Source organism: Sesamum indicum, linkage group LG2, assembly GCF_026168435.1.
Source record: "Sesamum indicum cultivar Baizhima isolate 11 linkage group LG2, ASM2616843v1, whole genome shotgun sequence".
Taxonomy (NCBI): Eukaryota; Viridiplantae; Streptophyta; class Magnoliopsida; order Lamiales; family Pedaliaceae; genus Sesamum; species Sesamum indicum.
The window spans coordinates 21926363-21940390 of NC_142658.1; the positions used below are offsets into that span (position 1 = coordinate 21926363).

Below are 14028 nucleotides of genomic sequence, written 5' to 3' on the forward strand. Positions count from 1 at the left end.
TTGATTAAGTCGTGGTATTCCCTGCATTTGAGGAGTTTAATTGGTTGATTTTGAATTGGCTACATACTGTTGTTTCTGAGGCTGGAAGAACTTGTGCTAGGCTTCTGTTGTCTACTCTTGTTAACCTAGAGTAACTCGCAAGTTGATGCAATGTTTCCTAATAATATATGCAAGTTATTGATTTTCATTTGCATGTGTTAGTTATAGACAGAATTCAAAATGTGAAGATTAAACTCTTTCAGGTCACTTAACAAAACTTTTGTTGCATCTCAGTGTGAATCTTTGTTCAGAAAACGTACAATATCCATCCTAAATCACTGCAATGAATGTTTTAAGATTTGTACGACCAACATTGAGTCCTCCCAGAATTTACTCGTGGAATCTGGCAAGCTTCTGTGAAATGTAACTCATTTCTCCATCTCATGCTGCATAGATGATGTTCTGCTCAAATGTGGGCTCAGAAGTGTATCAAAGGAATGCAGTTTTATGTTGTTAGGAAGCCTTTTTTTTCCTTGCCTACTGATCACTTGGAACGATCTCTCAATTCTCCCAAGAGGTTGGCATCCTTGTTGCTTGTTTCATGGAACGGTGGAGCAGGAATGCATGAATAGTGCAAATTTGTTTAGATTCTGTTGTTGGACAAACAATCTCTGATTTTCTGTAGTATACTTTCAAGAAGGAAGAAAGTATGCTGACTATGCTCTGTTGTTTCTATGATGCAATCAGTCAAAAGTCAAGCAGTATCCCTTTCACTTGCAGTTGCTGTCTCTGTAAAGGGGAGTTCTTGAGAACTAAAGTACTTCTATTGAAAAAACGAAAACCCATTCAAGTTGCATAATCTCAACTCTCAGGTTTATAACGGAGGTGAAAATCATTTGAGACAAAGCCAACACTACCTTTGATAATATTAGTGGGGCAACAGAGTAGTAGTCCCTGATTTGTCGAACAAATGCCCTCTTGCATGCATCAAACTGGGGTTGTAATCCCAACTCTTTCCTGATCTTGGCGACCCTGTCAAGGTCCTATCGTGGTAAGAGTGTATCTTTTATCAGGGCCCGGCAATCTCTCAAGGCATCTATCAGCTGTAATCAGAATTCTTGGTTCTTTCATGTGTAAATCCAGCAACAGCTACACAAGGTGCTATGTTCCATAAGGAACAATCCAACGACTTGGACTCGAGATCTCCCATGGATTCAATCGAATTAAATACTTCTAGCATCCCACACAGTTCTTTCTTGATCTCTCGTTTAGTGTAAATTAAGATCATAAAATGAGAGAGAGACTGACATAAGGAGACTTGATCACTGCATGTAGATAATATCTACTTGACATTTCATAATAATCAGCCCAGAAGCGAACTTAAATTTGACCCCTCCTAGGCATCATAACGCAAACAATTCTGGAGGGTTTTCCAACAAGCATCAATATATCAAGAAAGATATCAACAAGAAAGTCACCTTCTTACTGACGAAGTTGTATCTAAGGTGTAATCCTTTATTGTTTGTTAAATCTTCCTCTATGCAGGTTCTTTATTAGTTGTCATATAGTATACGATTTTAATGTGGGGCCAAATATATTCATCTGCGAAATGCCCAATGGTTGGGTCCCTAAGGGCCCTTAAGAAAGGCTTGGTTTGGAAGTGGCCCAGCCCAAGGCCCATCACCTCCCTAGCTATTGGGGATGCGAGACACATGGCATAATATGGATGATTCTCACATCGTGTCTCTACATTGTGGGGAGTATAAATATTCCTTGTTTATGAAAATTTCGTGTATCTTATCTTGTCATTTATTACACTATAGTTCCGACCTTTGATAATATATTTTCTCTGACGAACTTAATTATCGGAGTGCTCATAAGGGGACTTAGCCTGAGTCCTTGTCTTGCAAGTGTTCAGCGTATTTCCATTGAACTTATTGAGCTGACCACCAACCCATCTATCAACTTACATCGGAAGTGTGGTCCAGCCCATCAGCTGGTTTCATACATAATTAAAATGTAGTCTTCAAGCCCAAGCATTTTTTCGCCCCTTCCAGTGAATAACTCTTGCATTAGCTTCAATTAATATGGTGAGACATACTGCCCTTTTCCTTTTTGTCCTTATTGAAGATGAATCTGACAGTGTTCTAGAAAATAATTGTTTGGTGGGATTAGGTTTCCTTTTTCACAAGAACAAGGTCATTAATTTGTCGGCTGATTATTATGTTTGGACAGGGCAACTTATTCCTAAAATGTTCAATTAGCAGCAATGAAGGACAAAAGAGTAGGATAACTTGCTGAAATATGCTCTTTTTGGTCAAAGCCGCTGCAGGCATGCAGGTGAAGTTTAGCAAGAATCCCAAAGAATTGCACAAATAAACGTCGCTGCTAACTACTAAAATACCAACTCATTGGATCTTCTGAAACTAGTACAAGAAATATTCAAGAAGTCGTCTCAGTAACTTATGCTGTCTGTAAGAAATAATTTGTATGATATAAAGCTTTGAACTTTAGAATGATAAACTTAAAAGTATTTCAAGTGATTTAACTTCTACAGTACAATCTGATCACATCTTACCAAAATACTAGTGTGACATTAATATTAAGAAAGGAAGAAAGAAAGACACTAGACCGTACAAAACTTGAATGTTGAACTAAAATTAGAGTGCCCTCTAGTACTCAAGTATAGCACTTGTTAGTAGAATAACTAGTGGATAGTTCACTAGGACAAGGTGAAGAATCCCACAGCAAATTCGACTTCCATGCATCAGGCAAGCTCAACGGGTAACTATAAGGATATCCGACTGACCTTATTGTCCCCCACTGATCATCTAAATGCTCCACATTCTGGTCCTTCACCAGCACTGCCTCCTCTCCATGGCAAAGATTTTGTCGCAAATTCTCAGCCACCGTGGCTGAGAATTCATTGCACTGCTCGTGAAACGTGCCAAAATCGACGTTCTCTGTGCCCTTTACAAATTCTCCAAAGATGGAATTTGATGGCATGTCTAGCAACAAAGAGGAAGCATCATTAATGGCACAGTTTTGAGCTGGTAGGCGCGACATCTCAGTGGATGAAATTGTGGAGCTTGTGGTTAGGTTAACTCCATCTGAAGGCATTTGACAAGGTTTATTTCCCATCTGATAAGCTGGTTTGCAGGCTGAGAAATGAATGGGAGAGAAACTCGCAATTGATGACTCAATATCGTTGCAGAAAACGAGTGAATTTGTCTTGTTCGACATTGTTAAACTGCTAGAACTGAACTGAATGTTGTTAGCTGGAGGAGGGTTCATTGTCATATCAGATATAGTTGTGTCAAACACTGGAGAAATCCAAGAATGAGAAAGAGCCCTTTGTGTGCTCGAGTTAGCTTTCTTGAAAATCCTACATATCGCCCATGCTTCCTGGAAAACAAAGATTTATCAGTCCACAATGAACATTAAGATTCAAGAAACAAAGTTCAAGATTTACACTTACATTTGCTGGAATGTTTTTATCCAAGTATTTCTTAGGTGAAACTGAGTCAGAAACTGAGGGTAGTCGAAACTCATGCATCATCCAGTCGGTTTTAATTCCTTTTGCTGCTCTACCTTTGTAGAAAACAAGGGATTTCTTCAGGCCAATGCATTTTGAACCTTGAGAGGAGTAGATAGGCCGGTCGGTACCTGTGGCCTTCCAAAATCCAGCTCCCGTTACTCGGTTGGGCCGTGCACTGTTTCTATATTTTCTGTCCCTCGGACAATAGAAATACCATTCTTTTTCTCCAGTAGTTGCCAACTCTAGTTGAAGAAAACATGAACACGACCAAATACAAGTTAGTAGGTTTCATATTCTATACAGATCATGATGCACATGAAGATGCATAGCTAGAAGAGAGAGAGAGAGAGAGAGAGAGAGAGAGAGAGAGAGAGAGGTAGAAGAAGTTAATACAACTGAAAATCCTTCAAGCAATATGTCGAAGACTATCTTCTTACTTGGAAGATCCCATGGATCGTATTTGTAGATATCAAGTTGCTTGATGAGTTCAATGGAGAGAGGTTTCTGCTGGATCTTCCTTCTTAGATAAAACCCTACTAATTCCTCATCAGTGGGATGAAATCTGAACCCCGGCAGCATAACTTCATCCGTTTTATCGTTCTCGTTTCTCTCTTCCATTTCTTCACTTTCAAACAAGATCTTGTAATTTGGAGACACACACAAATTCAAGAAAGCAAGTTTACAGAAGAGGGTTTATAGCTTTTCTTCTTAAAAAAGACAGGTAAACAATGGATTTGTATCTGTCTAGCCACAGAAGATTCCACTAGCTACAAATGTGTAAACCAAACCATACCAAACAAAACAGGAACCTGAAAATCTTCAACTTCAGAACTAAAACCCTTAAATACAAAAAGCCATACTATGAATTAAAATGAACAATGGAGTGACCTAAAAGCATGCAGTCCCAAGCAGATGAACTCAAACGAGTGAGGCCAAGTTTCAACACTTTAGTTCCCTTAATATGATGAAGCTACACGGCTTGTGCCCCGAGGAGGAGTCTGCCTCCGAAGGATCAGCCGCCTTTTCTGGTGACTTAAAGGAGCTTGTTTTCACAAGAAAATCGCGTTATCTGCCAAAGGAAGCTTAATTAGGGCAAGCCCTCAAGAACAACTACCAAGAAAACCCCAAGTCAAGAAATATATATATATACACACACACATACATATGCACTGAATCCTATAGCTATGACTCATGAACCAAACCTTAATTAGTCAGCTCTCTTGGAGATTAGGATGTAATTAAAATTAATTTATGTTCCATGTCTTATTAATTATCTTTGATCATGTAAAGACAAAGCAAGCTTCTAAAAATGCCTGGTTTCAATATATTGATGAGTGGTGTTTGAAAATTGACTTGGAAATGAGGACCATCACCACCTCCCCATGCAAGAGCTCAAAATTATATTCAACTGTCAAATTCCCATGAGGACTATAGTCTCAGAATTTAATTTTTGAGAGGAGTCAGCCAGTTAGTCAGTACTGTCTCAGGATCCAAAAATGCCACTTCTATTCCATTCCCAACCTTCTATTCCACTGACTTGTCAGATTTTAATAATATGTTAGAGATGCTCTGAGCTGTAAGTAAATTAAAGATTAGACATAGATTAATGGACCACAGATCAATAATCAAAGGAGTATTTCAGAAACTATATATACTTGGGGCACTTTCGTAATTTCCTTTTGTTTCTTTACATGATTTAGGACATGATTATATATACCTCTCTTTCAGATATCAAAACTTGCTAATTGATCAGGTTGACTTCTAGGCAAGGATAGAAGATTGTTGTACCTCATGTCTGTTAATTACGTAATTGCCCTTTGCTTTTCTAGCTGCCCAAATACCCCAAGTTTGATGAGGGATTCTTGCCCTTGTAGATAGCCACCCCAATATCCCAAGCCTATGACATTTTTACCCTTGTAATTTGTTTATACAAATATATATGTACACCTTTTTTTTATATTTTTTATAGAAAAGGTGATTATATAATTATATTAATATCAATAAATATGCAATACAACTATTCAATCTATGTATTTTTGGGTTTAAATGCATTTTTTATTATGTAATTTAGGTTATTCAATGTTTTCTTCTTTTTAACTTTCTATGGTGGTCGTTTAGCCTATATTTTTTCAATTTTCACGATTCAGTTTTTTTTGTTGGCTGGAGTTCACCTTTTGTCAGAAAACTGGATTACTTCTCACGTACTAAAATTGGGCCTATTATTTTTATTGGCTCATCTTTGCTAGCATCTTTATTCTTTTAACTTTTTAAATTAGCATTTTGGTCCTATATCTTTTTAATTTTTGAGGTTTTAGTCCCTTTTTTTTTTTTTGCTGAAGTTAACCCTTCTAGCCGACGAAGGTGAACTCCAGCGAAAAAAGATTGAAATTGTGAAAATTAAAAAAATATGGGACCATGCGCTACTTTAAAAAGTTAAAAAAAACTAAAAAAAAATGACCTAAATTATGAAAAGAAATAATGCATTTAGTCCCTTTTTTGCCCCTCCTTATTGGTCTTTTTGTTTGATTATTTAACAAAGCTCTTGTCATCTACTGTAGTTAGTCTAACTAATAAAGGGGCACACATGGGAACCTTGTGACTTCGAGTCTAAGCATTTGCAGAAAAAGAGAAATAGGGATTAATTAACTCAACTAACACGTTCTCTTATATAATATATATATATATATATATATATATATATTCTAATATTAAGAATTTAAGATTAACAGTTAAAATCAAGAAAATCAAAGAACAATTATTGTAATAAACAAGAGTTGAAGGGGTAGGCACATCACCCGTAGATAGTACATTTGTGTTTAATTTAAAGCGTAATTAATTCATTTCCGCATTCACTGTCGCCATAAAAAACAAGATTAGTAAAGTTTTTAGCTTAAAAGGCAACCAAAATTAGAAATTAAAGTGAAAAATACGGCAAATACTAAATTCAGTACAAGAAAAATGATGAATATCTAAGAAAAATTTGATAATAAAATCAGCGTCGAACTAATTAGAAAATAAAACTTTCCTTACTAATCTATATTATTTAATATATCTTTTAAATAGTTAGTTGCTAACTGCTTAGCAAATTAATTTTTCTTGCTAAATTCATTAGCAAGTAAATGTCTAATTAGATAATATAGATTAAAAATGAGAATTTTGCTTGCTAATTAATTATCTCGACGTTAATTTTTTTCATTGTTATTGAATAATTTTCTTGTAGTGATTAACTACAACTGCGCACGGGTATTAGCCATTTCTTCTGCACGTGAAGCAAAAACATTAATAGTCACTTTTAAACTCATAGTAAATATTTTGGTTCTAGTTATAATTATGACAAATGTTTATCAACTGTGGTTAAAATTTAATTTTTTTTATACTATTTTTGTTTGACTTTGATGGATAGTATTGATTTATTATAATTTTTAAGTCGTGATTATTATAATATAGAGAATAATTCATTACTTTTTGTAGTGCAATCTAAATTAGTGTCATATCTTATTATTCAAAATGCAAATCAATTGAAACAATGTAAGTGTGGTGTAAATTCTAATTTTATTGCATCTCAGCTACGAGGTATATGTTAAGCATTAAATACTACACCCGTTCAAAGTTAATTACAATATATACGGGTACGATGTCGAGTGAAAGTTAGCTGGCGCATGTGCTTTGACCACGATATTAGTACAAAATTAGCTCTATTTTAATGTGACGCATTGTCTAACACCAATTATTTATTGTAAACTTTTATGTACGTACACTCGTATATATATACGTATTATTTTGAAAATTATTAAGTATACGTGTGATATGACTTATCAATTATTTTGGGGGCCGGGGGCAGAAGTCAATTATCTTGGATTTTGTGGGGGTTTTGGAAATCCAGGGCATGGATTTCCTCAATTTTCTTGCTTCTTGGAAAGTAATTACTCAAACTTTCTTACAAGCCCCATAAACTTCCTTTGAATTTTCTTGCAGAAACCCCCCCTCAAAGTTGAAGTAATTACAGGGGCATTAATAGTTACTTAGTTTGTGGTACCAAGGTTTTCCCACTTTGTCTTGTATGTGGATGGCAACAAGAGTACTATTGCGCTCAATTAAATTGGGGACTTCAAAATTATGGGCAACTCCAAAAACCTAACCCTCGTTTGCACACTTTCTTGTCTGTTCTTTGACCTTGGTTTTGCTTCCCAAACGTGCAATGTCAAATTATGTGCCCTCAACTACTCTTCTTTCAACCCCCCCCCCCCCCACCTTGCTAAAAATTAAGTCGTTTATTTGTATGGAATTTGAAAATTGGCCGGAAAATATACCACGGGCAGGTTACATATGTTCTTAAATTTTAGTAGGAACATAACTCAACAGGTTCGTTTCTTACAGATTTAGAACTTTCAAGTAAAATATATTCTCAAATCGTGAAATTTACAAAAATAATGATCCAATAAATAGCAAGTTTTATTTCCTGATGGATCGAAACACCAAATGCCTAAAATTACAAAGCCGAAATTGAAATAAAACCTTATCTTTTCAAACAAATCGATTATAATTACATTATAAATTTCAGTGAGCGTTAAAAATATGTATGTATATATGTGTGTGTGTGTGTGTATAAGTTTAGCAACATGTAAGCATACTCAATGTGTGTGTGTAACTTAAAATTTTATCATATTTATTTATTAAATCAGAGATAAATTAAAAAAAAGAAATAAATAATCGAACAAAATTGATAAAATAAATTAATTTCAAATATGCACGAATAAAATATTAATGGTGGTAATTAATTAAAAAGATGGTCATTTGTGAAGAAATAATTAGAATATTTAAGAGTATTTTAATAAATTCATATTTTGTCGAAACCAAAATAAATTATTTAAAACGTGAAGTCTTAATCATCTGTATACATGGACATAAATATGTGCATATACTTGTACACGAAAATGTATACAAAATTATCATCTTATCCAAAAACTTAAATTATATATTATTAAAAAGAGAATTATTTAATACTTCAATGTTTTCAATAGGTAATCCTGAACTTAAACTCAAAAATATTTTGCTTGACTTGATTTTGTATCATATTAAATAATCAACTCATCTTAAAACTAATTTAAACTTTTATAGAGTAGACCATTTAGTATTTAATACTGTATAATATCTATTTCATGTGGGTGCACATGTACGTATTTATACATCGTAGCGTATATCTAATTAGTATTGGCCCAATTAGAAAAGCATTGGCCCAATGGACTGCCACGCGGATTCTTGTAAATGACGTAGACTGGAGGAGGGGTGGCGAGAAGGGGAAATGGGAGGGGGTGGAAAGGGGGTCAGGTGGCGACAGGGGAGGAGGGGGTTCTTGGGCTAGGTTTTAATTTTTTTCAATAAAAAGATATATTGTTATAAATATTATATGATGTTTATCATGGTTTATCCGCACCACAATGATTAAAAAAATTTTATGAAATTTTTTTTAAGATTATTTGAAAACTAACCCTGCAAAATAGAAGTTTAACACTCTAGTACTTAAAAAATCAATAACATATTGACTGAATAAATGAAAGAACAACTTGAATCAAAGTGAGAATAATAGTTGAAAACGATGTTTAAGCCATGTAATTCGTGTGGAGTGCAGAAATATGCTGAAAGTAGTCTTAAAATCGAGAGAGGAGAGTATAAGTGTGATAACTTATCCTTTTAAAATGCCTGCACAATGCTTCCATTTATAGGCATCCATAGAGTAAGATCCGGAGAGTGGTTGGGTTGAATCGGGTACCATTAGATAGCTGCACATGTCACTAAATAATAGATAAAAAAAGTTTTAGACTTCGAACTTATCTAGAAGAAAATACAACCTTCTGACCGAGTCTTGCTAAGTCTGTCCAATATCAAGGGGTTCAGTTACTTGTTGACTAAAAAGTTAATTCCAGCTAGATCTCTAGAAGTTAATCGAAGATTTTTTGTCATAACGTGTATTAAAGTGTCAACAACCTTTATGACATATCATCCCTGTGGTACAATGACTCAGACTATGGCATATTGGGCTGTCTTGGTGGGAGCCCGCTGTCTTATTCTTAGACTTTGAAAAAATGATATTCGAGGAATATCATTATATGTTATATATATTTATATAAAATAAAATTTTATTCTTGAAAATTAATTAAATCACACACGGGGCGCATGCAATACACCACTTTCTTTAAAAAAATAAATTACTTTATTTTTTTAAAAAGAAAGAGAGAAATAATTTAAATTTGTTTCATATGGTTATTCTGCGCATACTATATATCACATGGGTTGTTTTCATATTTCCCAATTATTATGTGTACATCACATTTTTTTGGGGCTTTGATTTTGCGTAGTACTGTGTTGTGTTATAGTGGATGGGCCAAGTGCAGCGTAGATGGTACGGTATGGGCCTATTGGTCGTCAGCCCTACAACAACTGTGTCCCACCCCCACCCCCACCCCCACCCCCACCCCCACCCACAACGTACAAATGTAAATGCATGAATGTACTACTACGCTTTGTTTCGGCGCCAAGACAACATGAAATTTAGGTTTAGTTAATTGTGTTGGATTCCTTTTTATTTATTTATTTTAAATGTTGAAGATATTAACGGATTAATATCAGAAAAGAGTTGATGTCATTTCTTCATACATTAATAAGAGGACGATAAGGATTTTTTAACAAATAAAGATGAAATTAAAGTCAAAATTAAGAGATATCAATCATTTTAATTAATGGATGTCCCACACCACACTAATCTAATCCACTGCACCTCCCACCTATAATCATTTCTCACTTTTATTTTAATACTCAATACTTTTTGAAAGATTCTAATTATACAAATGTTTATTTTGAATTATTTTTTGCTATCTATACTTATATGTAAAAAAATTAACAATATAATTAATTTGATATAATTTTAACTTTTCTAATATTTTATATGATATGTACAAACTATAACCAGATAGTATTATTTATAAAGTAGTCGAGTATTCAGATATCTTGTAAGTAAGGTTTAATTCAAGACTGCATGTCGTTTCGAAATTTTAAGAAAGATTGATTTACTATTTTTATTAGAATGGACAGTATAAAATTGTACAACATAAGAGGCATCTCAGAATAGACCTATAAATTTGGTTTGAATTCATTTTGATTTTTTATTTTTGATAATATTATATTTAGTCCTTTATCTATCAATTTTGCGTAGATTTAGTCATTTAGCTTAATTTATGACTATTTTGCCCTTTTGATGATAAGTATTAATAGTTGATCCTAATGCTCTAAGTGTAATATAAACAAATATTTTTTCAATAAACCTAAACTTTTATATCATTTTATGCATGTATTAGCTACGAAATGCAAAATGAATGAATATATATGAATTAGAATTGCTTTTAAAAAGTTATATAGAAGTAAAATTATCTAAAATTAGATCAAAGTACTAAAATTAAATAATTTTAAAAATTAATCCAACTAAAACTAAAATTGGTAAATTGAATGGATCAAAATTAATAGGATGAGTAAGTGGTATTGTTATCAAGTAGGTGTGACTTTTGGGGTATGAGATGTCGGTAGGAAAATGAGGAATTTCTCATCTTCTTCTATTCTATGATTGAGAGATTGTTGATTTTATATTACCACAGTTGACAGTACGTAGGTAGCAGCTGCTGCACATTCTTATACCTCCATCATTACAAGATGCATGTCCACCCGCACAAATTAATATGGGACATGCACCCTATCTTCCCCAAATTATTAATCTCTTTTTTTAATGGGATAATTACACTCCAATTTTTTTTAATTTTACATAGTTATACGTAATTTTAATGTGGTTAGAAATAGATCTACTTATTAGTTAATATTTATTGAATTTATTGATATTAATTAAAAAATGAATGAAAATTATATTAGCCTTCCATTGATTTATTACTGAACTAAACTATCCTAATAGATCCACTATTGATTGAAATTCATCGAATTTATTGATATTCTCAACAAAATTTGAATGAAAATTCATATTTACATCTCAATCAACTTAATTACTAATATTGATTAATCTATTTATTAAATGAAAACAAATCCTAAAAATACTAAATATAATTTCACGAACCTCATGAAACATACATATAATTAGACCAAATCTAGAAAAAATATTGTAATTTTTCCTTAAAACAAACGTATATTATTACGATACAAAATCTTTCAATAACTCCTTTTTTTCAACCTCCTTCAATTTGTGTATATATATATATATATATATCATCTTCAGTTGCTTATTTATTGAAAATTATACAAGAGAACGAAGATCAGTATTTATAATTATATGAAATCCACAAAAATTAAATTTCATGAAATATTATGATGTGATGAGTATTTATGTTTATAAGATAAATGTGAAATTGCATTAAAAGCCTGGAAATGGGACTCACCAACAAACATCAAACAAAACACTTTTCTAAAAGCTTCACTAATTATTTCTAATTATGATAAAACTATGTCTGTTTGGGAGTCCCTCCCACTTCCACTCCCACCGTCAAAGGAACAATAATATCTAGCACTTGCCTACTCTAAGCTCCATACAATACTCGTGGACCACAATCTCCATCACCATCCATTCCATTCTCCATGAGGCCCCTACCCCACTTTGATTTATGATCGGATTCTGAATTCAGTATAGTTGGACTTGTTTGAATTTCTTTTAAGGAAAAATAGAGATTCGATGGAATTAATTTTAAACTTTTCTTATTATATATTTATTAATTCTTTTTAATTTATAATAAAAATTCAGAATAAAGGCACGTCGTTGATGTGCTGACTTTCCTGGTCTTCTAATCAGAGGGAGGAGGAATGACGGACCTGCCTACACTATATCCTGATTGATGGTCGTGGGTCCCGCCGTAGCAAGATAAATTGCATAACATCTCTTTTTGTTTATCTATATTAATTTTATATACTAAAAATTCTTTTTATTTTTTTTTAAATATGCACATTCTCCTCTGCCATTAGTTAGATTTGATGGCGTTAAAATTTTTAAAACATAGACTGTTATACCTTTTTTATAATAGTCATTAATCTCTAATATAATTTAAAATGAATATTTAAAATTATTTTAAAATATATTTTATATTTATACAGTTGTACAGAGATATGTATATTTATACATTTATATGTATGTATAGTTATATATCTATACATATACAGTTATATATATATTTATATACAGGCGGCGGCCGACTATGGGCGGCGACACCGGTATCCGCCAAAACACAGGGCAACGGCGGAGTCGCCCCGCAGAAAGGAGAGACCTCGCTCTAATGATAGTAGATAGTGCTACTGGTCTTTATAGGACAGATTTTTCAGGAAGGGGAGAATAATCAGCCAGGCAAATGCATCTCGCAAAGTTCTTGAGGAGCCTCGAAATTAGCAGATGAGTTTGGCGTTGCTGTTGTTATAACCGACCAAGTAGTTGCTCAAGTAGATGGCTCTGCCATTTCCGCGGCCACAAATCAAACCCATCGATGACAACATTATGGACACGAGGCTAGCTTTGCGGAAAGGCAGAGGAGAGGAGCGAATGTGCAAAGTAGTCAGTTCTCCATGTTTGGCTGAAGCTGAAGCAAGATTTCAGATATCCGTAGATGGTGTGACGGATGTGAAGGACTGATTACTATTAGCCTAACATTTTCAGTAAAAAATTTCTGCTTTTCACAAGTAGCTTTAGCTTAGATCTTTCAGGGTTTTCTACTCATGATGATAGGCTTTGTCTCTGTTTTAAACAAACTGGGAAGGAAAATCAAGAAAAGGGAGACCTCGCCGTCGCCCCTCGATCTGGGCGACGGAGTTCGCCTTCCCCGAGACCGCCATCACCAGATATATAGAAGGTTGAAGCATGTGGCGGGTAGGCGGAGCGACGGAAAGCGAAGAGTCGAAGACCACCACTCTCTGAAATTAAATAAGATATTTTTAAAAAAATAAAACAAAAATAATTTTCCAAAAACAATAAAATAAAATATTAAAATTTTATTTTAAAAAATATAATAATTCTAATTTAAATATTATTGATAAATAATACAACTTAAAAATAGTTGATATATTTGGACCCAATAAATAATTTAAATTAATTAAATATATCTAAATAAAATAATAGTATAAATAAATTAATTTAAAATATATTTAAATTTAAAAGAAATTATCAAAATGGACATTATATACCTAAAATAATCTAAAAATAAAAAAAATGAGGTCAACTCGCACAATAGATGAGTGTCACACACTCAAATAATTGAGAAAATTTTTTTTGCTATATTTTATAAAATATAAGAAATTTTTTACCTAATTTTTTAACACGTGAAAATTTTAACTAAATTTAAAAAATAGGTGGCTTATGTAATTTACCCGCCCTTGGCCTTTATTCTCATGTGGGTCCCAGCACTTGATGGACTTAGCAGTAGATCTGATGGGGGCGTGTTGCGGACCCCGTGCACTGCAGCGGACGCGGAATGGCGCGA

General features: G+C 33.4%; 1 protein-coding gene across 1 annotated transcript; it reads right to left on the bottom strand.

Annotated features, from left to right (window-relative positions):
* Window positions 1-2475: 2475 nt before the first annotated feature.
* Window positions 2476-4612, bottom strand: LOC105156539 (protein FEZ-like). Its single transcript, XM_011072698.3, has 3 exons — window positions 3955-4612; window positions 3458-3759; window positions 2476-3384 (listed from the first exon to the last, which is right to left on the bottom strand). Exons 1-3 carry the CDS (start codon window positions 4133-4135, stop codon window positions 2659-2661), a joined length of 1209 nt encoding a protein of 402 aa, XP_011071000.1. The 5' UTR covers window positions 4136-4612; the 3' UTR covers window positions 2476-2658.
* Window positions 4613-14028: the final 9416 nt, after the last annotated feature.

Coding starts and splice junctions, on each gene's coding strand:
- LOC105156539 (XM_011072698.3), bottom strand. CDS start 4,135: ATGGAAGAGAGAAACGAGAACGATAAAACGGATGAAGTTATGCTGCCG. Junction 3,760..3,954: donor CGATCCATGGGATCTTCCAA/GTAAGAAGATAG, acceptor TTCTTCAACTAG/AGTTGGCAACTACTGGAGAA. Junction 3,385..3,457: donor ATAAAAACATTCCAGCAAAT/GTAAGTGTAAAT, acceptor TTTGTTTTCCAG/GAAGCATGGGCGATATGTAG.